The 24,596-nt window shown below is 42.1% G+C and overlaps 1 protein-coding gene and 1 long non-coding RNA gene across 17 annotated transcripts in view; one reads left to right on the top strand and one right to left on the bottom strand.

Annotated features, from left to right (window-relative positions):
* LOC140911684 (uncharacterized) overlaps positions 1-24,596 on the bottom strand; it is a 100,772-nt gene that overhangs the window by 37,875 nt on the left and 38,301 nt on the right. For 3 of the 6 annotated variants that reach the window (XR_012159085.2, XR_013635841.1, XR_013635842.1), the window contains exons 5-6: positions 22,526-22,595; positions 21,125-21,239 (exon numbers count right to left, since the gene is read on the bottom strand). This is a non-coding gene — a long non-coding RNA (uncharacterized LOC140911684). The other 3 variants (XR_012159083.2, XR_012159084.2, XR_012159086.2) reach the window with 2 other exon arrangements.
* TJP2 (tight junction protein 2) overlaps positions 1-24,596 on the top strand; it is a 94,304-nt gene that overhangs the window by 55,325 nt on the left and 14,383 nt on the right. For 7 of the 11 annotated variants that reach the window (XM_073345179.2, XM_073345180.2, XM_078852885.1 and 4 more), the window contains 10 exons: positions 9,342-9,395; positions 13,115-13,239; positions 14,935-15,037; positions 15,823-16,408; positions 18,923-19,026; positions 19,809-19,962; positions 21,145-21,256; positions 21,356-21,498; positions 22,430-22,496; positions 24,260-24,410. In XM_073345179.2, coding sequence (XP_073201280.2) covers positions 9,351-9,395; positions 13,115-13,239; positions 14,935-15,037; positions 15,823-16,408; positions 18,923-19,026; positions 19,809-19,962; positions 21,145-21,256; positions 21,356-21,498; positions 22,430-22,496; positions 24,260-24,410 — 1,590 coding nt within the window. In that variant the 5' untranslated portion in view covers positions 9,342-9,350. Of the gene's footprint in view, positions 1-2,240; positions 3,446-5,146; positions 5,403-8,103; positions 8,257-9,341; positions 9,396-13,114; positions 13,240-14,934; positions 15,038-15,822; positions 16,409-18,922; positions 19,027-19,808; positions 19,963-21,144; positions 21,257-21,355; positions 21,499-22,429; positions 22,497-24,259; positions 24,411-24,596 lie in introns of those variants that run through there. The other 4 variants (XM_073345175.2, XM_073345171.2, XM_073345182.2 and 1 more) reach the window with 4 other exon arrangements.

The following is a 24,596-nucleotide window of genomic DNA, read 5'->3' as shown; positions in this document are numbered from 1 at the left end:
CACCTTATTTGTCTCCCTGTAAAGACAAGTCCATCATGGCTAAATCACTCCACCTCCCTATGCCTCAGTGTCTCCATTGGTAAAATAGGATTTATAATACTTTTCTTTATAAAGTGCTTTTCCATGGTGCTATATGGGACAAGTCTTTAGAAAGATTGTGCACTTGAACAAAACTCTGTGCACCAAATTACTTTCCATGTGAAAAGGATGTCTTGTTTCTCAAGGACTGGCATTCAGTTGCTAAATGAGTGCCATATAGTGGGTGTCTATTAATACTTGTATGATAAGTAATATTTATTATTTGATTTGGGGTGATATAACATTGACTTTACACTGCAAGTTTGTGTACCCTTGTAATACATCTGTCTGGAGAGAAAGGTAGTTCCTTGCTTTGCTTGTGTGGCAGGTAGCAGCACCAATCATGTTGCATATAGCACTGTGCCATCATTACTTGTAGTACTGCCTTGTCTTCTCCCCAGTCTTCTCTGCTTCACTGGGAATAGGTTGCACGCTACTCCTCGTGCTGCTTCTCCTCAACGTCTATGAAGTTAATCAGAATGGACCAGCAAGAGAGGAAAGGCAAGCAGTGTTCCCATTGTGATCATCCTTCGCAAGCTACTTTTATGAGTCCAGTTTGTCTCGGTTGTCCAGGAACCTCTGAGCCATTCAGCGATCCGGGACTCTGCTTCTTAATGCCTGTCAGCTGCTCTTTTGAAGGAGTTATTTCAGCAGCACAGAAGTCTGCATGGGAGGTAGGAAATTCTCCTCCTATTCCTCCCTCTCTGCTTCAAGATTATCTGTGGAAGATGTGACCTTGCCTCCCACTTTTTTGCCAGACCATGCCTCTCTTATCACTAAGGCATTTGTGAAGACTCCTTCTGCTTCCCAAGCACTCCCTGTCAAGATTAGCAGACCAGTGACTTTACAAAGAGCTTTCACAGCTCCACCTTACACAAAAGCAGTTCCTTTTACTTCAGCTCCTACAGCTCCAAAGGAAGCGAAGATGAATGGCAGAGAGTATAGAGGATTATCAGCTATAGGGAATTCAGTGCAAGCAATGTCCCTGATTCCTTTCATAAATGACTCCTTTGAGGAAGGGGAAGTGATGTCCTCTGAGCCTGAGGAAGGGCCATATGAACCACATTCATCCAGCAAATCCCTGATGGAAGTAAAGGGGAGATCCTCTACCAAGGTTACCCGAGTCTCCTCTGACTTCATTGAGGAAGGGAAATTGGTATCCTCCGAGCCTGAGGAAACACCTGGTGAAACAGACTCATCTCGAAGATTCCTGATTGAGGATCTACCCTATCTGTGCAAATATTTTATGAAGCAACTCAGGCTAAAACGTTATACCTCACGAAGTGGCTCAAGGAAATTGCCCCATCTTGTGGAGGAGAAACCAGATGATACCATTCCCCTTCACCCATCCATCAGTGCCTTAATTAAAAACATCTGGCAGGCTCCAGATGCTCAGTTTATATTACCTACTCATCTGGCTAAGCTTTACAAACTTCCAGCTGAGAAAGGTAAGCTGTGGGCCTCTGCACCAAGAGTTGATTCTGTAATAGCATCTCTCTTCACTAAATCTTCATGTCCTGTTGAGGGAGAAACTGTTCTCACGGACCCTTTAGAACGTAAGGTAGATGAGGCTCTTAAGAGTGCCTATGAATTTGCTACCATCCAGCTTTCAGTCTCCATTTACTCCCTGTATGCAGCTAGGTCACTGGTGGAATGGCTAAGGAAATTATTGCCCCACTCTAAGAGGCCTGTTTCTAGGTCATCTCGCAAGGTGTGCACCCTTTGTGACCTGGCATCCTGCTATCTTCATGATGCAGCCCAGGATTCCCTCCACCTGGCTGCCCATAACATAGCAACTCTCACGGTGGCTAGGAGAGCCCTCTGGCTCTGTCCCTTAACAGGTGGAGAACTTTCAGCCAGACTCAAACTTGTTGGCCTTCCTTATGATGGCGGTCATCTCTTTGGGGAAACCTTAGACCAGGCCTTAAAGGATCTTTCGAAGAGTACAGTTATACCAGGAGATCGCAAAAAACCTCAGGCCTCTAACTCCTCCCGTGCCGCCAACAGGCCTAACAAGGGTGTCAGGTATCCTCTTTCCTCATATAGACCTGGCAGGTATAGATACAGGTATCCGGTAAACCAGTCTGTTCACTTCCCTGGCTACAGGGGAAGAGGTCGGACCAACAAATACCAGCCTCACCAAGAATTCTGACTATCTTTCCCCTCAACAGAGGGTGGCAACAAGGAGGAAGCTTCTGGTTTGTCTCAATCAATGGAAAGAAACTGCCTCCAACAGCAGGCTTCTCTCCTTTATTTTCTGAGACCCTCTGGGTCAAGAACTTCCACCTCTCCCTTGTATTTTCCTCTCCTCGCTGCCCCAAGTCCTGGGGAAAAGAGACATAGTCCTGCTCATTGTGCATCATCTGCAAAACATTCACATCCTCATTCCATTCCACCCAGAGAAGAGGTTCACAAGCATCTAATTTGTTTATTTAGAAGTCCGCAAGGAATCAGGGAGCAACCTTCACATCCTGAAATGAGTACCTCAGTTTGTCTCCAAAAAGAGGTCCGAACTAGAATCCACATGAACTGTGGATCACCAAGATTCTTATCTCCACATGCCATCCACTTCCTAACAGTGGCAATTGTGCCTGGGGAATTATTGCCTGCAGTAACGGACTCCTTCTTTCACCATTGCCTTGGTCCCAGGTCTCTCTGGCAAGATGAAGACTGTCTTTGCAGCCCAGCTGAGAACAGGTGGTGTGGAGCTGTTGGTATATCACTTGGAGAGTTGTTTGTTTCAGGGAGCCTTCTTACCAGTGGCTTGGGGAGTTCCAATTGTGAAGATATTAAAATATCTCATTCTGGAGGTGAACAAGACCAAAAGTCTGCTGTCTCCTACTCAGCATATGACTTTGGGTGCCTATTTCCTGATATATGTGGGAAGAGCATCCCACTGTTTTGCAGCAGAAGCATGAAAAGTCTGGTATTTTGTATAGATGTTTTTTTGCTCTGGCGGAATCGGTCTTTCATCTCTCTTTCCCTCAGTTACTATGCTGTACAAAAGGTTTGGCAAGACCCAAGCAAACAAGGCCTCCTGTATTGTAATCACTCCCCCTGGTCCAAGCAGGTGTGTCTTGTAGGTCTGGTTCTACTATTGTTGGATAGATCCTGGTTCCTCCTGCAAGTTTTTAACTTTTCATGGCTAGGCACTGTCAACCTATTTAATTTTTTATTACATTTTTCCTATTTAGTATTTACTTTGTGTTTGGAATGCTGTGGACACTCAATCTGGGGACAAGAGGAGAGCCAAGACAGGGCTACCAGTGAGTGCCAAAATCTGTGCTTCCATTTAATGGTTCCTGCTGCCTGTTGCTTGAATAAAATAAGCAACAAGACATCAGAGATACAGAAACAATATATACAGGTAAAAAATGTTCTTCTGGATGAATTTTTATTTATTTGTTTTAAATTCTGTTCCTCCAAGCTCTGCCAGATCATTTGTACTTGCCCATTTTACTTTTATTTAACTCATTCTTCTACTTAAATGGGTCTATCCATGCTTTGAATTTGGGTCTCTGATCGTTCTGTATTAGTGATGTCAGTGTTTTTACCCATCCCAGACCTGTGCCCTCTCTTTGGATTTCTTGCAAATGACCATTTTGGTTGGTTGTTGTTGTTGTTATTATTTTTTTAATATAATGTATGGGGGTGCAGCAGAATATGTGTATTTTACTTGCTTTTGGCCTGTTTTGTTTGTTTTGGTTTGTTTGTTTGTTTGTTTGTTTTTTCCAGACTTGCTGAGCATGTAACTCTTTGGTTTCAATCCTACAAGTTACTGAGCATTCTGGCCCTGATCTAGCAAAGCACGTGGTTGCAATGGGCCTCCTTGCATGCTTAATGTTAAGAGGTTTGCCAAGTCAGGCCAGAGAGCACAGCACCTGCAGGGTGGAGCCCCCATTTTGCTGCACGTTATGGATGAACAGCATTTCTTAAAAATCAGGCCAGCTTTATATTTGCTATGCCACTAGTTGTTTTGGTGGAGGAAGAACTATGAAATTTCAAAATTATTTTGTGAAATAACATTTGTTTAAAGTATGAAGTTATTTTTGAGTAACTCCACACTCCTTTGGGATGCAAAGCCAAGCTTGTTAGTCCTAGGTTCATACAAAACAACTTTTCCTTGTTGGTGGTGAAGAAATGGTCCTTGATGTAGTAGAATGCGTTGTTGGCAGTTGTCTTGGAACTCAATGTTGTTTCCATTCTAGCCCTCCTGGTGAGTCCAGAGAAATATAGGAGATTACATGGGCAAGCTTGCAAAGCAGGGCTTTGCATTAAACCTGTCCTGTGGAAAAATGACCTGATGTTTTCCAATGTTGCATGAATCTTCAGCAGTTTACAAATGTGTTCCAACACCGAAAGATGAAATATACATGCTATTTTGTGTGTGTGTGAACATGTTAAACTTGCCACAAATGCCTGTTTCTCTGTGTTTGACATTTAAGTTAACTTTCTGTGAAGCTTTCTTATATAAACCTTAGGAGGAAAGACTGTAGGTATAAATCTGCAAAAGTTTACAGCATTCATTGATAAAGGACTGATAGTTTATTTTACAGTAAAGTGATCTCTTTAGGGTGTATGGCTAACTTTTTGTCCTGTTTTTATTGATTTAGTATTCAGGAAAAAACAAAACAGTATTTGCAAGTCACTGAGAGACTGGCATGAGGTTCCTCTTTAATATTTTGCTCACTTTTTGTTTGCTGGAGCTAAATAAGGCCCTAATCCTGCAAGCATTTATGCATATGAATAATTTTACCGACATGAGTAATCCCTTGAGAGCAGTGGGATTACTCACTTGTGTAAAGTTAGTCAGGTCCATAAGATTTTGAAGGATTGGGGCCTAAGAGTTCAGCTTTAAGATTTATTCTGGTCACAGGTTATTACTATAAAATACTACTAGCATAGTCTGACTTTTTAAATAACCACAAATGCAAATCTTGTCTTAAAGTTTCTGGTATATTTATAGAAAAAAATATCATAAGTATTAACGATTTAGAATTAAAAAAACCTCATGCATATTAATCTGTGTTGAGACATTTAAAGTTAATTGTCTTAATTGTTTTTTGTGTCTCATAAGTGGAGCTTGCTTAGGTATTAGATTTTTCTTCTTTGTGTTTTGATGTGTTACTGTGTGAAATGACAGCAGGATTTGTTGAGTATGTAGGCCACTATTGTATTAGAATTACATAACATTGTTGAGTGGTGGAAACTGATGAAAAGACTGGGATGCACAGATTATATACCCTGCAACAATGAAGACCGCTCAAGCTCTACAGAGAATGTGGGCACATGCAGTGAAAAAGTTGAGGATTTTAAAAGGGCACGTGAGTTGGTTTTTACATTATATCTTGTTCTAAGCCCTCCCTACACTTTCACACCCAGGTATTGTTGTTGTTTTTTTTTTTTAAGTGTGTGTTTGGTAACTCAGTAATAAGAAATTGTATAAATATGTGATCATTATCAGCAAGGGTTGTGTGTTCTATACACAGTGTAATTTTTATTCTAGCAAATTGTCATTCAAAATTTCCACCCTTGAATAGTTTCGTAATCAAGGGGCTACTGATCCGTCCATTCTAGCTATTAATAAGGCATCTGTCACCTTGGTATCTGAGCACCATGAATATTTAAACAAATCCTGATACTGATATTTTAGTTAGAAGTATTGTACTGGCTGAAGTCACTACTGAACTCATTATTGGCTAATTACAGTAAGTTTCATTTATATAGAAAACACCACAGTTCTAGTTGAAGGAAAAACCTGAGTAAACTCGCCAAATAGTTTTAGTAATCTGACAAATAAATAGGGTTCTTTTCTTTTGCTTGTGCCTCTTGTCAGCAGTTCTTTCTCTGTGTGTGGGTAATGCAGTAACCACTGTGTTCCTGAGAGACTTTTTAAAAGAAACAAAAACCATAGTCTCCCTTTGCATTTCTTTACAGCTAGCCAATGACATGAAAAAGTCTCAAGAATAAAAGGTGCTTTTTTTCTTGGTGCATTTAGAGTAGAGACACATCTTCTGCTTTAGGATACTGATTTCTAACAAAGCAGGAATTTTGCTCTTTGATAGAGGGTTAAATCCTAGTTCTGATACAGTCAGAGCTCCTCAGATGGTGATTTGTAACATTTGTAGTCTTTCCCTCCCTCTCATTCTCCTTCTTTCCATTAATCTGTCAGTATTGGTTAGCATCTCAGCACTGGCAAGCAGCAGTACATTTTATAATGTTCAAGAGATTATTAGTTGGAGATTTAGGGCAGTGCAGATGTTTTCAGGGCCTGATAGACTACCAAGGTGACCATTCAGTACTGTACATTATATAGCCTGTGTAATTTTATCAGTATGTCAAGAACTAGTTGTCCTGTCTTGGTAATAGATTTTTCCTTCCTTGATTTATTTTCATGACCAGCTAACATATTTCTAAGCATGACTGTCCTTTTCCACTGACACTGATCTGCTCAGTCTCCACTGCTGGCACTCTACCAGATAGCTGTGAAAAAACTTCGCTGCTGGATGTTCAGCCTCCAGAGTCCGAACAAAGGCCAGGCACTGTCCCAGTCTTAAGGTCCCTAGGCACAGTCTCAAGGTGCAGATCCTGTCTAGCACCCTGTCCTGACAGTTGTGACCAGGCGGTCCCCAGCCCAGACCCTGGAACCAGTGCTAGCCCCTCCGAATACTGCTGTATCTTTACACACCTTCTCCCAGAACTCCACCCAAAGTTTACGTTTTGAAGGGGCCCCATGGTGGGTATAGCATATAACACACAGACACTTTCCACAGAAATCTAACACAGAATTGCTCTTTATTTAATCACAAGAAATGTACAGACCTGTAATAAATAAATAAATAAAATTAAATAAACCCTACATCATTTCCCTACCTCCGTTTCCTCATCACTCTAGACTCTAGAGCATTCTTTGGGCTAGGCTCAGGATTCGTTCAGCGTCCTTGTGTTGTAACGCATGGCTTGTGTTCTGAAACATGGAGCCTTTTCCCTAGGTCAGCTTGCTTCCTCTGACCTTGGCCAGTCTATTCCTTTCCTCTCCATCACTGGACACCGTAATATGCCCAGGGCCGGCCTCAGAATCTTGAGGGGAGGGACAGTAAGACTATTTGAAATATACACCAAATTTAACTGACTGACTCATTTTACACTAAAAATGTTTTGGCTGTTGGTGGGAGGAGTCCTTTCAGATTTTACCACGACTAGCCCACAGCCTGTTGTTGCAGAAATTGAGCCCAGCTGCTTGTCCTTCCAATTTTAGAGATCATTTGATATCTGCTCACATTTTTAAGGCTCTCTTCAAGGGAAACTGCAGGATGGAAATGACAGCTGAGATCCCCCTGCTCCCAAGCCAGTGCTACATATAGTTTTAAAAACCAAACAAACAAATGAGAAAAGCAGAACTGAAAACGCATCAGTTCCCAAGGATTTTTTTCTGTGCAGGGTTCTCCCACATGTTGGAAGAAGGTAGAGAGAGACAACAAAGTGGCAACTAGCAGCAGAAATTTAACTGTCTAGTTCTACTGGCCAGCTGGTGACATGGGATAGCTGGAAGCACCATTATTTGACAGATGATGATTTCACTGACCATGTGTTTCAGCAAGTAGGTTAATCTACTCAACCCAGGGCAAGAATGCTTTAATAGTAATGATTTTAACTCCATAACTCTTTCTCTGTCTCACTAGGCTAGATGAGAAGACAGATGTTTTTTAAAATATTTATTTCTGTAGGTTTTAACACTACCTCCTCCCTCCATAAAACCTCTGCTTTGACTTTTATAGTGTATTTTTATTACTTGTAGTTCTAGATCTTGATTTGTAGGATCTACTAACTTCAGAAATAGAAAATTGAGATTATCTATCCATTTTTAGAGAGACAGTATTGGTGCATTATTAATATAAAGATGTTTGTATTGATGTATGCTAAGATGTATTTCTGTATTATAAACTGTTTGATAAGAGTAAGGAATATTTTGGGTGTTCCTTAAATAATGTTTGGAGCAGGGACTACAAGCTTTTTTTCATCCAGTGACCTCCGCAGTGAAACACGACCACCTAATCCAGGTGTACCCAGAATCCGCTGTGTGAATTCTTTCCCTGTGACGCTTCATGGGGTCTTTGATCATCCAAGAGAACAGAAACAACTGTGTGCTTAATGGTCTGCTGCTGCAATAAAACAATGGTACTGGAAACGTTGAGTACACTTCAAAATAGCTAATTAAGATGGGGATAGCCTAATAGAGGTAGACTTATTGTAGTGTTAACTATACTTCTAAAAACACTACACTTATACACTTCCTTCCTTCACGTCTACTCCTTTCTTGATTAGTGTTAAAGCTGGTCAAAGTTCTATTTAAACTACTTTTCTATGGAAAACTGGGGTTTTGTGTAACAGAATTTTTTGCAAAAAGTGTCTGCTTTCCATGAAACATGTCTATTTTCAGTAGACAAACTGAAGTGAACATCGTTTTTGTTCATAAACAGAAAATTTCCATTCAGAAATGCTACCTTGGTGCCCCATGGGATTGTTATTTCTTTTTTCTCTGTGGGCCAGACACACTGCAAGATTACATGTGATTCCTGTGATGCACCACAGCATCTCAGCAAGAAGGGAGACTGTGGTGCGTCATGGGAGATGTAATCCAGCCAAGTCTGTTACCCTGGCTCCCTAACATCAGTGCTGAGTTTTTCTTATTTACTTAGGTTTGGATGTTTTTCTTCTTCTTCCTAAAACTTATTGCTGCTAAGTTAGCATCTTGGGGAGGGGTTTCCACTTGTAAATACTCTTTAGCACTGGAATCTTATTAACTATGATGTAGAATTCAAGGTCAGATTTCCAGTCATTGATTAGGAATGGATTCTAAATTGCCCTTGGTCTTGAATTTGCAATATTTTGTCCATTTTCAGAATCCAGACAGTTAATGGTAATACGTTGTGATTTATTTTGTATTGGCCTTGGGAATATTCCCTGCACAGTGTGTTACCAGAGTGTATGTACGGGTGCACACACAAAGGTGTGTGTGTGTGTGTGTATATATATAACCTGCTAAATTCAAAATATACATTCCCTCTCCAATTTTTTTCGTTTTAGTCTCATTGTCATTTGACATAAAAACAAATGTGTTCTATAGCTGACGCCATCGAATACTTAAATTAGTTGTTTCAACAGTTTCTGAAATGGAACCTTCCAGATTTTATTTTGGGGTAGTTATTTGTTTATGTTGCTTGTTGGTTAATTGCTTTTTGGTTTTGGTTTTTGTGTTACAGGCCCCAGGCATGGAAGAACTGATATGGGAACAGTACACTGTGACCTTACAAAAGGTGAGAGCGTGTGTTTATATTTTTAGTTTTCAGATGCGTTATTGCTCCTTTTATTTTAAACATGTGCTACTACAATTTTTATTAACATATTTGGAGCTGAAACTTGGTTATTTTTGTTGACCAAAATGGATATTGCTCATCTTGAGGTTTTTTCAGTGCTGGGTAATCACAAAATTCTCATGATTTTTTAAATCTATTTTTAAAAGACTCCATTAAAATGCCATCTTTATTACTGTTCGGTTTTGAGCAATGACGGTCTAAATGCAATATGTACCAGCCAAATAGATAAATATGTAATTGACTAAAAAACAGGATAACCCTGTTAGCAGATACAGTTACCAGGGATACTTCATAATCTCAGATGTGGAGCTGCATTGCAAATACATTGAGAAATCAATGGAAATGTATACCATTATACTGAAGAGTAGAATCTGATATAAAAATTATTGTAATCATGATTAAGGCTGCGATTCTGTCACGGCGGTCGTGGAAGTCATGGATTCCGTGACTTTCCACGACCTCCATGACTTCTGCAGCTGCAGTGGCTGGTGCAGCTGACCCTGGGAAGCGCTCAAGCACCAGCAGTCCTGGGGGCAGCCCAAGCAGCGGCCCCAGGGATCGCCCGAGCATCCATCCCAGGGGTGGCCCAAGCAGCAACAGCCACAGGGGTGGCTGGGGCGGCGACCCCAGAGGTCATCGGGAGAGCCATCCCCAAGGGCCTCAGAGCAGTGGGCCACCAGAGGCAGTCAGCCCCCACTGCTGGAGCATGGGGGCCCAGGAGCAGAGATTTAGTAATAGATATTTATAGTAAAAGTCATGGACAGGTCAGGGGCTGTGAATTTTTGTTTATTGCCTGTGACCTGTCTATGACCTTTACTAAAAATACCCATGACTAAATCTTAGCCTTAATCATAATTATCAAATGCACGTGCTGCTATTATATGAGAGAATAGTACAACACGTACGACTCTCAATTTTCCTCTATTAAAGGCAATGTCAGATATGTCTTTTGAAAACAAATTTTATTTCTGTACATTTTGGGGACTACAAGAATGGTTCTACACACTTTTGCATTGCCTGGACATGCCAGGCCCCGGAGCAAAATAGAGCAGCTCTGATGTTCTCTCTCTGTCCTGCCTGACTCTGGCCCCCATAGGCCATTTGGATGGCCAGGGGATCAGCTAAAGGTTGCAGCTTCCTTATCCTACAATTTATTGCCTGCTCTGCTCAAATGAGGCAGAGGTCCTATAGACAACAGCCTCCTTCACAACACAACCCTGATTCGTTCACAGAGCATCATCTCTCCTGTGCACTGAATAAGGCAGGAGTCTACAAAAATAGCATGTTATCTTATAATTGAAGATTGTATCATAATACATACATGCAAGGGGGCAAATTAAGGTTGCACAGGCAGCCTTAATTCTGGTTTCCTAAATTTTGAGTGGTTGCCTTTGCAACCTTAATATTCTTTTAATGTAATTTTTTTGGGAAATAATGTATCTTATATGCAGTGACCTGCTAGTTTTCATTATCTGCTACAGAAGACTGAGCACACATCTGTATGGCCCCACAAAGGGAGTGCGTGTAGCTTTTCGTTTCTTGGAGATGTAAAGGCAGATTTAAAATCCAGAGGACATTCCCAATCAGATCAGCAGTGGTTTCAGTTCTGAAGGGGGGGGGGGGGTGTAATGCATGTAGACAGATTGGCAATGACTTTATCCTCATTCATGAAGAGGCAGAATAAATTACTCATACTAAATTATTATTTTCCATGAATATAGCACAATATTATTATTACATTTAATTATTATAAATGCAAAACCACTTCAAAAACCCACTCTTAAATACAATGGTTAAATTCAGTCAAGAAATGCAAAAGCTGGGGATTGGACAGTAATGTTTACTTAAAAAGAAAAGGAGTACTTGTGGCACCTTAGAGACTAACCAATTTATTTGAGCATAAGCTTTCGTGAGCTACAGCTCACTTCATCGGATGCATACCTTTTGTAGTGGTAAACACCCATTTTTTCATGCTTTGTGTGTATAAAAAGATCTTCTATACTTTCCACAGTATGCATCCGATGAAGTGAGCTGTAGCTCACGAAAGCTTATGCTCAAATAAATTGGTTAGTCTCTAAGGTGCCACAAGTACTCCTTTTCTTTTTGCGAATACAGACTAACACGGCTGTTACTCTGAAACCTAATGTTTACTTGGCTGCACTGCACATCCTATGTGCCTTTGATGGTACATAGTACATTTAAACTTTGTTATATCCACACTAAAGAACACATTTGACTGGGAAAACAGGAATAGAAAATATTGTAACACGCAACATGGTTTAGTTAACATTGTTTCCTTGCATTCCCTGATTTGCTGATTAAGTTACTATGTAATAAATTTGCATTTATAAAAAAAAATGCAAAGGGCCTGATTCTCAGCTTGTGTAAATCAACATAGCTCCATTGGGCCAAGTTGTGTCAGTTTGCACCATCTAAGGCTGCTGCCCAAATGGTCTCAAGCTTGTTGAGATAACAAGCTCCATTAGTTCTCTCAGTGGATCAAGTCTTAATTCTGTGCTGTTTTTAGCTTGAGGCCTCCTGAACCTGGCCAGTGTCAACCAAGGCTCAGTGCGTCAAATCAACTTCATAAAACTATTTATTTGCCTTCCCCTGCTCCTACTGAGAGAACTGAGTTTTGCCACTGCTGTCAGTGGGAGTATGGCTAGCACAGGAAGGGCTGTGAAATACATAAATTAAACTGAAAATATGAAGAGAAATTTTTTTTTTCTTCTCTAATGTTTCAGTTATAGTGAACTTTGTAACAAGTAACTTTAGGTATTTTTAAAAAAAGACAGAAATGTGACTAAGTATAGCAGATGATACTGGCTCCAGCTGTACTAAATGATCAGTCAGAATGTACACACACACACTCATGAGTGTAGAGTGTGTGTGCGCGCACGTGTGTATGTGTGTGTCTGTTTATATATATATATACACACTCTGTTGTACTTCTCTGCATTCAGGATTTATTGGTGTTCTGGTTTAGATACAAGTCTTGCTTCCTCTTTCATTGCCCCAGTATATGCTTTTCTGGTTCACATTCAAGCATCCCAAAAGCCCCATGTTACGACAGCCTACCCTTTCTTCAGAGGCAGGTTTGGCATAGGTACCTCATGATCTATTAATGCACTGCTTGGGGGTGGTGGATGGTGACACCAGACACTTATGAACTTAGTACACATTTGTAGCTTTTTTTTATCAGCAACAATTTTGCATAGTCCATTTCATGAAGTAGTCATTAGAATTTAGATAGCATTGCATGTTCAGTTGTTAATTGCTAGAAAAACTGCTCCAGGGTCTTGAGCATTCACTAATCAACTGCAGCTTTCTACTTGGCAGTTAATTCAGTGTGAATTGTTAGCATTTGTGGGGAAAAAACAAGAGATCACACAGGAAACAACTAGTCCTCTCATCGTTTTTATTGGTCACAGGATGACATGCCTGCTTGGGTTTTGACTTTCACAATGGAAACCTCAAATTGGTTACTTTGTGGATTGTTTTTTCATTCTAGTTTGTGCAACGGTACATATGAACTGCATTTTTCTATCTGAAGTGAGTGTCGCTTTGATTACAGTCTGTTGGCTTAATCATAATCTCTGTCTCCATGTTGAAATGTAATAGTGTTCAGTTTTATGTATGTGTGTGGGGTATTTTTTTAGGATTCAAAAAGAGGGTTTGGGATTGCAGTTTCCGGTGGCAGAGACAACCCTCATTTTGAAAATGGTGAAACGTCCATCGTTATCTCCGATGTACTCCCAGGTGGCCCAGCTGATGGATTACTTCAGTAAGTGTGCTTCCTTATATCCTCCATGACTGGAATGTTTTGCAGATAAAGGGAATGAATAAAGCCTTCATAAAGGTGCAGATTTGATTTGAGAGCCTGCCCCAGCGACTTGATCCAGGGTGTTTCTTTCTGTAGACTTCTGTGTCAACAGACCATATTTTAAATGAAATCATACCTCTTTCTCCTTTATCTCATAAACAAGTTAATCTACTTTAATGGTGGTATATTGTATTGTTCTATACATAAGCATGTCTTATTTGTGTGTTTTTTAAGGAAAAAAAAACTTTAGCAGGACATTACTTCTCATGGCAGCCTTCTTCACATGCACAGTGTCCTTGTTATCAGCTTTCAAATGTTGGCCCTTAGCACAACAATATCCGAACCCATTTGCCTCCACATTTAATATGTTTGCATGATGTCTTCATTTAGGCATTGTCTGCACTAGATCTGTTTTCCTGACATTTTCCATTATTTATGCTGCTTGTGTAGCTCTGCCAGCCATAGGAATGTGGGGATGCTAATGTAGTCCAGCCAGCAGTGACTGCCTGTTTTAGCGACTGTATCATCTAGAACTGCTGTGACCGGAGTCAGACAACACAGAAGTAAAAATGCCAATGGCTTTATCTATGCTAGGGCGACCTACTTATGGAGCTGTAGTGGTGGGAAATTTTACAGACAAAAGGTTTGTTGTTCACATCCCCTTAGAGATTAATCTTTTTTCCTCTGTAAAATTTAGCTAGTTGCTCATATTCACCTAGATTAGCTAGGGGTTAATGCCCAGAGTGTGACTTTTGGCTAGCACGGTTGGTTTACAACAGAAAAATCTTCTTCCAGAGTGGGCAGGAGAACTGTACAATAACCTTGCCAAGAACTGTAAGCAAACAGTGCTTGACAACATTTGTGGAATGTTGTTGTGGCTATAACAGTTCAAGCCATAGCATCAGGTGGAATAAAGGCTGTAGTTCTAATGTGGCTGTGGAAACCTCTGCTGGAGGTAAAATTCTTAAAATGTGTGTCAAGGTTTTAAAAGAATGCACCCATTGACCCTTAGCAGATTTTGTAAGTTATTGTATACAGTGTTGTAGCCATGTATTCATGGACTGAATAGACACTGGATTTATGGCTTATTACAACGATCTATAATCCACTCACACACACACACCCAGCTGTCTTCTCCCCTTCCCCCTTTTTTCCCCCCCTATAACTGGAGGGGTGTAAATGGGCCATTTGACCTTGAATGGTACCTTGGAATGTATGCTTATGCTAAACCATCTGTTCCACCTTATATTTAGCGGTGACAGTCTGAATATCTATCCCAGACCTGAAAAAGAGCTCTCTGTAGCTCAAAAGCTTGTCTCTCTCACCAACAGAAGTTGGTCCAATAGAAGATATTACCTCACCCACCTTGTCTTGTAAGTTTTATTGTCAATCCTACAATCAGCACATCCATCAATCACGCACAGAGGCATTTAAAACAAGAACCACAAACAATCAATGAATTGCTAAAACTGGAAGAAGTCTTCAGCATGTGGCCTTATTTAAGCTCTCTCAGTTTATATAAACTAATATGTATGTTTAAGAATAGCTTGTGTTCTGTTTTTGTTAGTGAATGCACAGGACATTCAGAACAAAAGTGGAATTCAATTTGAAAATTAAAGGATGTACCTTCTAATTGATCATGTGCTTTTTTTGTAGAGAAAACGACCGGGTGGTCATGGTTAATGGGACCCTGATGGAAAATGTTCCCCATTCTTTTGCAGTGCAGCAGTTAAGAAAAAGTGGGAAAGTGGCTGTCATTGTAAGTTAACAATTACAAATTCTTTGCATTATAGTTGTACCTATAACCCCAACCAAGATCAGTACCTACTGTGCTAGGTGTAAAACCATCCCTGCCTTAAAGAGCTTGCAATTTAAATAAAAAAGCCAAACTCTGTGTGGGGAGAGGAGAATATTATCCCTGTTTTACAGATGGAGAACTGAAGCAAGCGGGGAGGGATCAGGTGACATGCCCAGTGTAACACAAGGAGCCTGTCTGTGGCAGAGCAGGAAGTGAGCTCAGATCTCCTGAATCTTAGTGCAGTGTCTTAACCATATAATCAACCACAGTTAATGTTTCTGTTGTTGCCTTATTATTAAGATGGAGACAACATGCTGTGCCCTGTACAAGACACACAACGTACACTCCCTATCGAAAGAGCTTACGTCTAAACAGGCTTTGCACGTCTTACCTCCCTTAACTAGAGAGTATTGTTTGCTTGGGCACAGCAGTTTTTAGAAGCTTTTTAAGAAAAATTACTTTATCAACTTATGCAGTTAAAGCAATTAAAAAAAACAACAACCCACTCTTTCTCTGTTTACATGGATGAAATTAAGGGGATGTTTCTAACAACTGACATAGAATTTTAACCATATCACGTCACAGTGTTTTGAATACAAAGCTTCTTGAACAATAAGCTGCTTAGAGGCTCTTGCTTTTATGACCTAGCATTTGAAATTTTCAGCATTTGGAATATGATTTAAAATGGATGTTGAGAAAGGTGCTGGTTCTCTTCTTTGTTTTTGTTTTGTTTTTAATACAAACAGGTAGTGAAAAGACCACGGAAAGTGCAGCTCACCGCTCTAAGGAGAAGCCCCTCTCTTGACCATGATGATAGAGCTTTCGATGTACTGGATGACCAAGTAGAGTTTGATGGCAGGAGTGCTCGAAGTGGCTATAGTGATCGGAGCTGGCATAGCGGCCATGGAGGGCGCAGCCAAAGCTGGGGAAACAGCCCTGATAGGAGCTACCGAAGAGATCAAGATAGAGGGCGCAACTACAGCAGAGACCACAGCAGGGAACGCAGCTACAGCCGGGATGGACGTCGTGGCAGGAGCATCGACAGGGAGAGAAGCTTGGACCGAGAACGCAGAAGAGACTGGAGCAGGGGCAGGAGCATCGATAGGGATGATAGCTATGAACGTGGCACTGGTGACTACAGCCCAGCCAGGGATTACAGTCACAGACATCAGCCTGACCCTAGATATGGCAAGGAAGCAAGGAGTCATAGTCGAGACAGACTGAATTCCCACAGCCCCTTGCCTGAACCACGACACCAACACGAGTACCCGGGACAACAATACCAGGATAGACCTATTGGTGTTCTCCTAACAAAAAGCAAACCCAATGAAGGTAGCTGTGGCAGGAGGGGGAAAATGCTTCTGGTGAAAGGATAGATTTTAAGGGGAAAATGCTGTTCTCTCCATTGGCTATTGGGTGGGTGGCTTTAATACTCTACATACAACCGCTTACCTACCTTCCTCTTCCACTCACTTACCATTGTGTATAGGTGCCATCCAGTGGTGAGCTGGAGCCGGTTCACACCGGTTCTCTGGTACCTGTGAGGGACAACTGGTTCTAAAAGGGCTTCTAATTTTAACAACCGGCCAAAAGTGTTGCCTTAGGTGCCAACTCTGTCGGTGCTCTGGGGCTGGAGCACTCACGGGGGAAAATTTGGTGGGTGCAGCTCCCTGCCCCGCCCCAGCTCACCTTCGCTCCGCCTCCACCCCTGAGTTACTCTCTGTCCTGCTCTGCTTCTCTCCCCGACCCGGCTTCCCGTGAATCAGCTGTTTACGCGGGAAGCCTGGGAGGGCTGAGAAGCAAGCGGTGGCTTCGTGCTCAGGCCCAAGGAGGCAGAGCGGAGGTGAGCTTGGGGGGGGGGTGCGCGCAGGGGAACTGCTCCCCACCCCAGCTCACCTCTGCCTCCTTGGGCCTGAGCGCGAAGCTGCCGCTTGCTTCTCAGCCCTCCTAGGCTTCCTGCGCAAGCAGCTGATTTGCGGGAAGCCGGGAGGTGTGGGGGAGAGAAGCGGAGCAGGGCAGAGCGTAACTCGGGCAGAGGCGGAGCGGAGGTGAGCTGGGGCGGGGAGGGGAGCTGCACCCAGCAAATTTTCCCCATGGAGTCAGTGCCTAAGGCGCCACTTTTGATGTGATCAGGAGAGGGAGCAGGTGCTACCCTGCCCCTCGGAGCCAGAGGGACCTGCCAGATGCTTCCTGGGAGCCACCCCAGGTAAGCACTACTGGGACTCCCCACCTCGCCCCCCAGCAGGTCCCTCTGGCTCTTAGGGGTGGGGTGGGATGGGCACCCACTATGGTGGCCCACGAGACCCTCCTGCCCGGATCCTGGGGCAGACAGGAGAGGGGGGTGGATGGGGCAGGCTCCGGGGGGTGGGCCACGATCCCCTCATGGGGTGAGGAGGAAACTGGTTGTTAAGATTTTGGCAGCTCATCACTGGTGCCATCTACTCTTTGTCCTTGGACATGGGACTTCCTCTTTGCCTGTACCATCCACTGCTCTAGTCTCTCCGGGTCACTGTGCACTCTTGTACTTTCCTACGATGAGCTCACTACCCTTGTGATGGAATCCACAACTTTGATCAGGTTAAATTTACACCAAAGTTAAATTTATGCCTGGCTTTTATAGATTAAAGAGAACCTGCTGGATCCTGTCTTTTAGTGTTTGGTTTAGTTTAGGTTATTTGCTTTAGTGGAAGGCAGGCGAGGTTTCCAAAAGTGTAGTTTGGGTGAAATGCATTGATACATGGACCTCTAATGACTAAGGTTCTGGTTCAAACTAGAACTGGTTCATTCATCACTAGAATAATTAAAAAGTAAACTTTTAACAAAACGTTGGAGGCTGCATGGTAGGGGGTGTGTGTGCGCGTGATCTTAATAGTGTCGCAAAAATACATGTTGTGCAACAAAACTATACTTTAGATTGGGTTGTGTCAGCATTTTACTTTATAAATCCTGTCTTCCTGGGATTTATAGAAATCCACTGCTTGGGGGCACTTGACATATTGCAAATCGTCTCTCCACAGGAACAAACCTGTTCTTCTAATCTGGAACACACCACTGCATCTATCTTAATAGCATTGGTGGAGGGGGGAGGCTTATGTTTTGTTTTTATAAAAATTAATTTTGTACATGACAGGATCACTTTCATTATGAGTTTACAAAAAAAAAAAAAGATGCTCCCATATGTAAAGATAATGCACATGGAGATACGTACCATGTATGTAGAGAAAATCTGTTTAGCGACTTTGTTGAAGAAGTTTGTACATAGATAAGAGGTGGTACAAAAACACCATGACCATTCAGAGCTGTAGAAGCCTGTTTGGTGATGGGACTATACTGGCATAAAGCCAGAGGAGCCAACTCCCTCCCTATCCCCCAACATAGGGGGTGGTATCTGAGGAGGGGAGGGGCCATGGCTCCACTCCTCTCATACTGTAGTCTCTTAGGGCTATGGAAAGTTATCCTGAGTTGGTGCAGCTAACATTGTGGCCATGACGAGCCACTGCCATTTGAGACTGGGGGAACCATAAATGCCACCCTGAGATGCCCCCACTGCCTTCCCCAGCCTCCTGCACTAGCAGAATATGGCACAGGAGAGAATATGACCCATGAGGTACAAAAACCTGTCATTAAAAAAGTGAAATGTGAGACTGTAGGCAGTGTAGAACTGATGTCCCATCTTTGAGTCTCACCATGTTACCTCTGCTTCTTAAGGTGCCTGATTCCCTTTTACTATAAAGTGCTGTGTTGCATGTGATTGTGGATGATGTGTACTCAGAGTAGTAGTTAGATGTAAACAGTTACTCGTTCTGCCAACTTACAGGCTGTGGATTTTTTTCCTTCCTTTTCCAGAGTATGGTCTCCGACTTGGAAGTCAGATTTTCATAAAAGAAATGACCGGTACTGGCCTGGCAACTAAAGATGGTAATCTGTATGAAGGAGACATAATACTCAAGGTGTGTTGTGGACAAAGGCAGGGCCAGCTCTAGAATTTTTGCCGCCTCAAGCAAAAAAAATTTTGGCAGCCCCGCTTTTTTCTCGTGCCCCCCGGCCCGGCCCCGCCTCCTCCCCCAGGCGTGCCGCGTTTTCCCCCCTCCCCTTTATTGCTTCCTGCGGCTCCCCCCACCCCAATCCTCCGCCCTAGCTCGCCTCCGCTCTGCCTGCTCCCCTGAACACGCCGCCGCTCCGCTTCTCCCACCTCCCTCTCAGGCGAGGGAGGGGCAGCATGTTTAGGGGAGCAGGTGGAGCAGAGGTGAGTGAGGGGGGGGGGTAGAGGAACCGCTCCCTGCCCCAGCTCACCTCCGCTCCACCACCGCCGCCTCCCCCGACGGCGCCGCCGCTCAACTTCTCTGTCCCGGCAAGCCTGGGAAGGAGGGGGGACAAGCGGAGCGGTGGCGAGCTGGGGCGGCGGGGGCACGTTTCTAGGAGGTGGCAGGGCCGGCGCCGGAATGCCGTCCCTAGAAATGTGCCGCCCCAAGCACCTGCTTGCTTTGCTGGTGCTAGGGCCGGCCCTGGACAAAGGCATGCTGAAGCTGTGTACATTTATTAGGATGTTTCTTTCTGTGCTGAGGTGTGTGTTTCTTTGTTAGTTTGTTTTTTGTTTTTAATTTGAAAACCTAATTAGAAAATCTGCTCACTGGAAAGGGGATGAGCAGGTTTGAGCTTTGAGATGACTTCTTATTGCCATTTGTGTTCTTAATTTTTTGCTTTTAATAGTACTTCTGCCTTATATGTATAGATTAATGGTACAGTAACAGAGAATATGTCGCTAGCTGATGCCCGAAAATTGATTGAGAAATCACGAGGAAAACTCCAGTTGGTAGTCCTGAGGGACAGAAAACAGACACTACTCAACATCCCTTCGTTGCATGACAGTGACTCAGAAATAGAAGGTGAGGTGTCTTAGGGCCAAAAGGTAATGTCAGTTCTACTCCCTGTATAGACAGAAAGTGAAGCTGTTTATGTAAAGTGTTTCTCATAGGATGGTGGTAATGCAAGTACTATATTTGATTGATACCTGTATTGCAGCTATTCTTTAGAAAGACAAAGAAGCAGCAAACCCTTTTCCTTTGGTGTAGGAAGAACCTTCAGTCACTCAGCAGGCCTTGTGTCATTCAGTGACCTTTCTAGCTGATTCATGAGTAATGTTGACTAAACAAAGCAAAGTCCAACTCCCCGTGGCTAGAAGAAAAGTCATTTTAATGCAAGGCCCAAATCATGACAATGGTGGGATGAGCTCAGTCTCATTTCACTCTAAGGACATTTCCGCTCTTTCCAATATTCCAGGGAAGGAGACAGAATTATGCAATCAGCGGTTAGTTTAGCCTTCTCCTACCAACTTCTTCAATCATTTTCATATGAATAGTCCCTTTCAGCATAACCTGCTGGTGCCTCACTGGAAACATGATGGTGTTAATTGATTCAGGAAGTGTGTTTCTGGTGTGAGAATATTCAGTGCAACTTCTTGGAGCTTTTCCTGCTGAGAATGGGTCATGGCTTGAATTTGTGGACTACATGGAAAATTGTTTGCTTCTTTCTGAAGGACATTTAATAGCTCAGCTTCATGTTGTTTAACAGTGAACCCTCTGGACTTTCAAAGGAGAAATTGGGGAGGGCAATGACAGACAAGCCATTTTCTTTTTATTTAATCTTTTACTATGCAAGATTCAGTTGCAGTTCTTGGCAACCACCTTCTCTTCTTCATTTTACAGTTCTCTCATTTTTATATCAATAAAAATAGGCCTCTGTGTGGTGTGTGTTTCTGGCGAGAGCTCAAACCTGTGGGATGTTAATACTAGTTGGGAAAAGTTTACACTTGCTTTTGATGCTCCTTGGAATGTCTTTCTGGATGTTACAAAACCTTCCTGAAATATTTTGTGGGAGACACAGGCTCTGAGAGGGGCAGGTCACTTTTCTTAGCCCCAGGCAAATCTTTTTTCCAGAGTGGGGATAGTTTATAAATATTTCGTATTTTGTATCTTGAGATTATTGCAAGTAAGTAGATGTGGATAAATGTGCAATGAAATGGAAGACAAATCTCTTAAACAGACTTACCGTAACTGTTCTCTCAATAGATATTTCTGAAATTGAGTCAAACCGATCAAGCTCCCCTCAAGATGACCAAAAATTACATCACTCTGATTTCGACTCTCATTCCTCCAATGAAAAACTAAAGGAAAAGCCAAAGTAGGAAGTGTTACTCTTCTTTTTCTTACTAAAGAAGACATTTTTAATATGTACCAAATTTTGTTTTAATGTTCTCAATTTGTTATTCTTTCTGTTAAGTACAAAAGAGGATCCACCCAACAGGTTGTCCAGGATGGGAGCAATGCCCACGCCTTTTAAATCAACCAGTGATATAGCTGCTGCTGCTGCTGTCATGATCACCGACACAAACAAAGAACCAAAGTACAAAGATGACCCGCCAGGTCAGAGCTACAAATGTCCCATTTGAGATGTTTTTTCCCTCCAAACAAAACCCATTAGCTGCGAGAGGAGAGAATTCCAAGGGGTATAAACCCTCATGCTTCAGAATTAAGCCAAACACTAACTGGAGGGAGTTAGGAAGAAACTTTTTCTATGGCTCCCCAGATTATTCCATAATTGTCTACTATAGGGTTTCTTGCACCTTCCTCATCTGGTACTAGCCACTGTCAGAGATGGGATGCTAGACTAGATGGACCACTGGTCTGATCTGGTATGGCAGTTCCTGTGCAGAGCAGCCTGCAGTTCTTCTTATCTATAATAAAGAACTAAATAACCAAGTCCTTATTCCATTGAAAAGAGAGGACAGGAGAGAGCTAAAGATAAAGCATAAAGGTTAAATGTACGTTGAGTGCTCTTATCCGCAAAAGTGAATCTATACAATTGTACTGACAAAATCCTGGCTTTGTTATCTCCCAGGAAGGTAGGGTCTGAAGGCATCTCTTATCCACATCTTCCCCAGCTGATTGACAATTGGCACAAATTGGCTCGAAGGGAATTCACATTCAGCCTTCTTGGCTGGAATAGACTGACTGGCCTTTGGGCAGACCTTAAAAGAGGACAGTTGGAGCAAAAGATTGAATATCAGATTCCTGACAAAAAGAAAATTGGAGAGGAAAAAACCATTTGACAAGGATTACATAATTGGGAGATGTGCCTGAAATCATAAGTTAATTTACTGCCTTGACATTTGTTCTTTAGTTACTTTTTAGTTTTGGATACTGCAGTCAGAGTGCCTTGTGCTTTTTAGGCTGCAGATCTGCACTCTTTGCTGGCATACATGATATTGTTGTAACTGCTGCCTGTAACTGAAAACCTTTCATTCTTTTATGTCTTGTTTGTCCAGTTAGATAACTTTATGGTTTTTACACACAGTATCTCAACCAAAAGTAACCCCAAGAACCTTTCTTCGCCCTAGTCCTGAAGATGAAGCAATATACGGGTATGCTTTCAACACCTGGTTTTTCTCACCATCTATCCATATTGCTTTTTTTGTTTTCTTGGGCTGGTTTCTTCATCAGTGGTTTTCCCGTATACAGTCCTATGCCAAGAAAAGATAACTTGGGTTCTGTATTAAATAGCTGACTGACAACATTTAGGATGAACTTAGTTTTTAAAAAGGAGGCCTAATGTATATGCACAAGACTGCAGGCCCCCTACATTTGTATGTACAGTCTCTGATTTCATAGTCAGACTGGTTCTAAATGCAGATTGATAGTTAAATACCTACCTTTACAATTTGCAGGCACAAACACAATAATTGCACTTGCAAATGTAGGTATGTATCTTTATGCATGGTTCTTGGCTCTCCTCTATTTTAATCTATGGTCTCTACATTTCTCTTTGCATCTTAGATTTTTGGATATTAATCTATATAAAGGGCATTGATAGCTTTGAAAAGGAGAGGCTGAATTATCATAAAGTAAGGCCTAAGGTCTGGGTGTGGGGTTTTGTGTGCCTGCCTGCCTGCTTTTGCGCACACCCATTCCACAGTTGTATATACACAAGCTAGAGATTTTTGCAGCTAAATGTCTATTTTCTCAATCCCTACTTTGTGTATTGAGTGCAGCTGTGGAACCTGCACACTGAAAAGCAGGAACAAAATGTCTGTGGACCTAGGACCTAGTTTTTTAAATGTGATAATGTTGACCTCTAGAGCTTTGACTGTCTAGAGTCTGATATTTGAAATCACTAAGGTGCTTTATAAGAATACAACTTGGATGCTTTTTTAATATAAATTATTAAATGGGGAAATGGGCTGGTGTTGGGGAAACAGTAATAAATCAGTTGGAGATCTGGATTGAAGGGGTGAACCCTAAAGAAGGGGAACTGAAGATCTGTTTGTTCCAAACTTTCAGTAGAGAGTCAGGTTTAAAGATCTGAGAACTGATTAACTTCTGAAAGGCTGTCTCGGGGTCAAGTCCTGTGTATTGTAGATATGGATAATGGGTACAAATTGATATGTCAGTGTTTAGTTCTGGTTCAGTTAAAGAGAATTTATGGGACAGGCTCTAACTGGTATGTTGAGCGAATGATAACAGAAAGGCAGTGCCCTCCAAGTATGTGAAGGTCATCCAGGCATACAGCATTTCTGGCAGAGAAAAAGCTGAACTTACTCCAGTACTTGCTGTCTCCTTGGAACAAGAGAGGTTTGATTCAACTTACCAACTGGGCATTCTTGACACTCTGCCCACAGAAGAAAGTCTGAAGACTTCCATGTTATCCGACTCTCCTATTAATTACCTGATAGATTTTTCCCCCTCTCTACATTACGCAGAATGCAGTGTAATAATCTGAGTGTGATTACTCATAATTCATTTAAACTGGTATATTTTAAAAACAGCTCTTCATGTGAGGCAGATGGCTCAGTGGTTAGGGTTCTAGCTAACGACTGGGGAGACCTGGGTTCAATTCCCAGTTATGTCACAGACTTTCTCTGTGGCCTTGGGCAAGTCACTTAGCCTCTCTTTACCTCAGTTCCCCATCTGTTCAAGGGGGATAATAGCATTACCCTACCTCACAGGGGTATTGTGAGGAGACATACATGAAAGACTAAGAGATTCTCACATAGTACCGTGATGGGCCATATAAGTACCATAGAGAGATTGACAGCAAGCATACTTAAGTTTACTTCCTACAAATGATTCATGTCATATGTATAATCTTTGGCCTGACTTTTTCTCTTTCTGCATGTGAATACTCTAGTCCTAATACGAAGATGGTAAAATTCAAGAAAGGAGACAGTGTGGGTCTACGGCTGGCAGGTGGGAATGATGTAGGGATATTTGTTGCTGGAATTCAAGAAGGCACTTCAGCTGACCAGGAGGGGCTACAGGAAGGAGATCAGATTCTTAAGGTATCCATGTAAATGTTCAGCCCTGCAACTAAAACTGCTTGTTTCTTGATACCATGTGAAAGAAATTGCTTTCTTTACTTTCATCAATATGAAAAAACCATAAATCCATATGACTTTATTCCTAGGGACAAGGTCACTGTTCCTAGAGCATGATTTTTTTTTATCTGAATTCTTAAATTTTGACAT

Source organism: Lepidochelys kempii, chromosome 5 (assembly GCF_965140285.1).
Source record: "Lepidochelys kempii isolate rLepKem1 chromosome 5, rLepKem1.hap1, whole genome shotgun sequence".
NCBI classification, from domain to species: Eukaryota; Metazoa; Chordata; order Testudines; family Cheloniidae; genus Lepidochelys; species Lepidochelys kempii.
The sequence above is the reverse complement of the archived record's forward strand: the minus strand, read 5'-3'. Positions and strand labels throughout refer to the sequence as shown.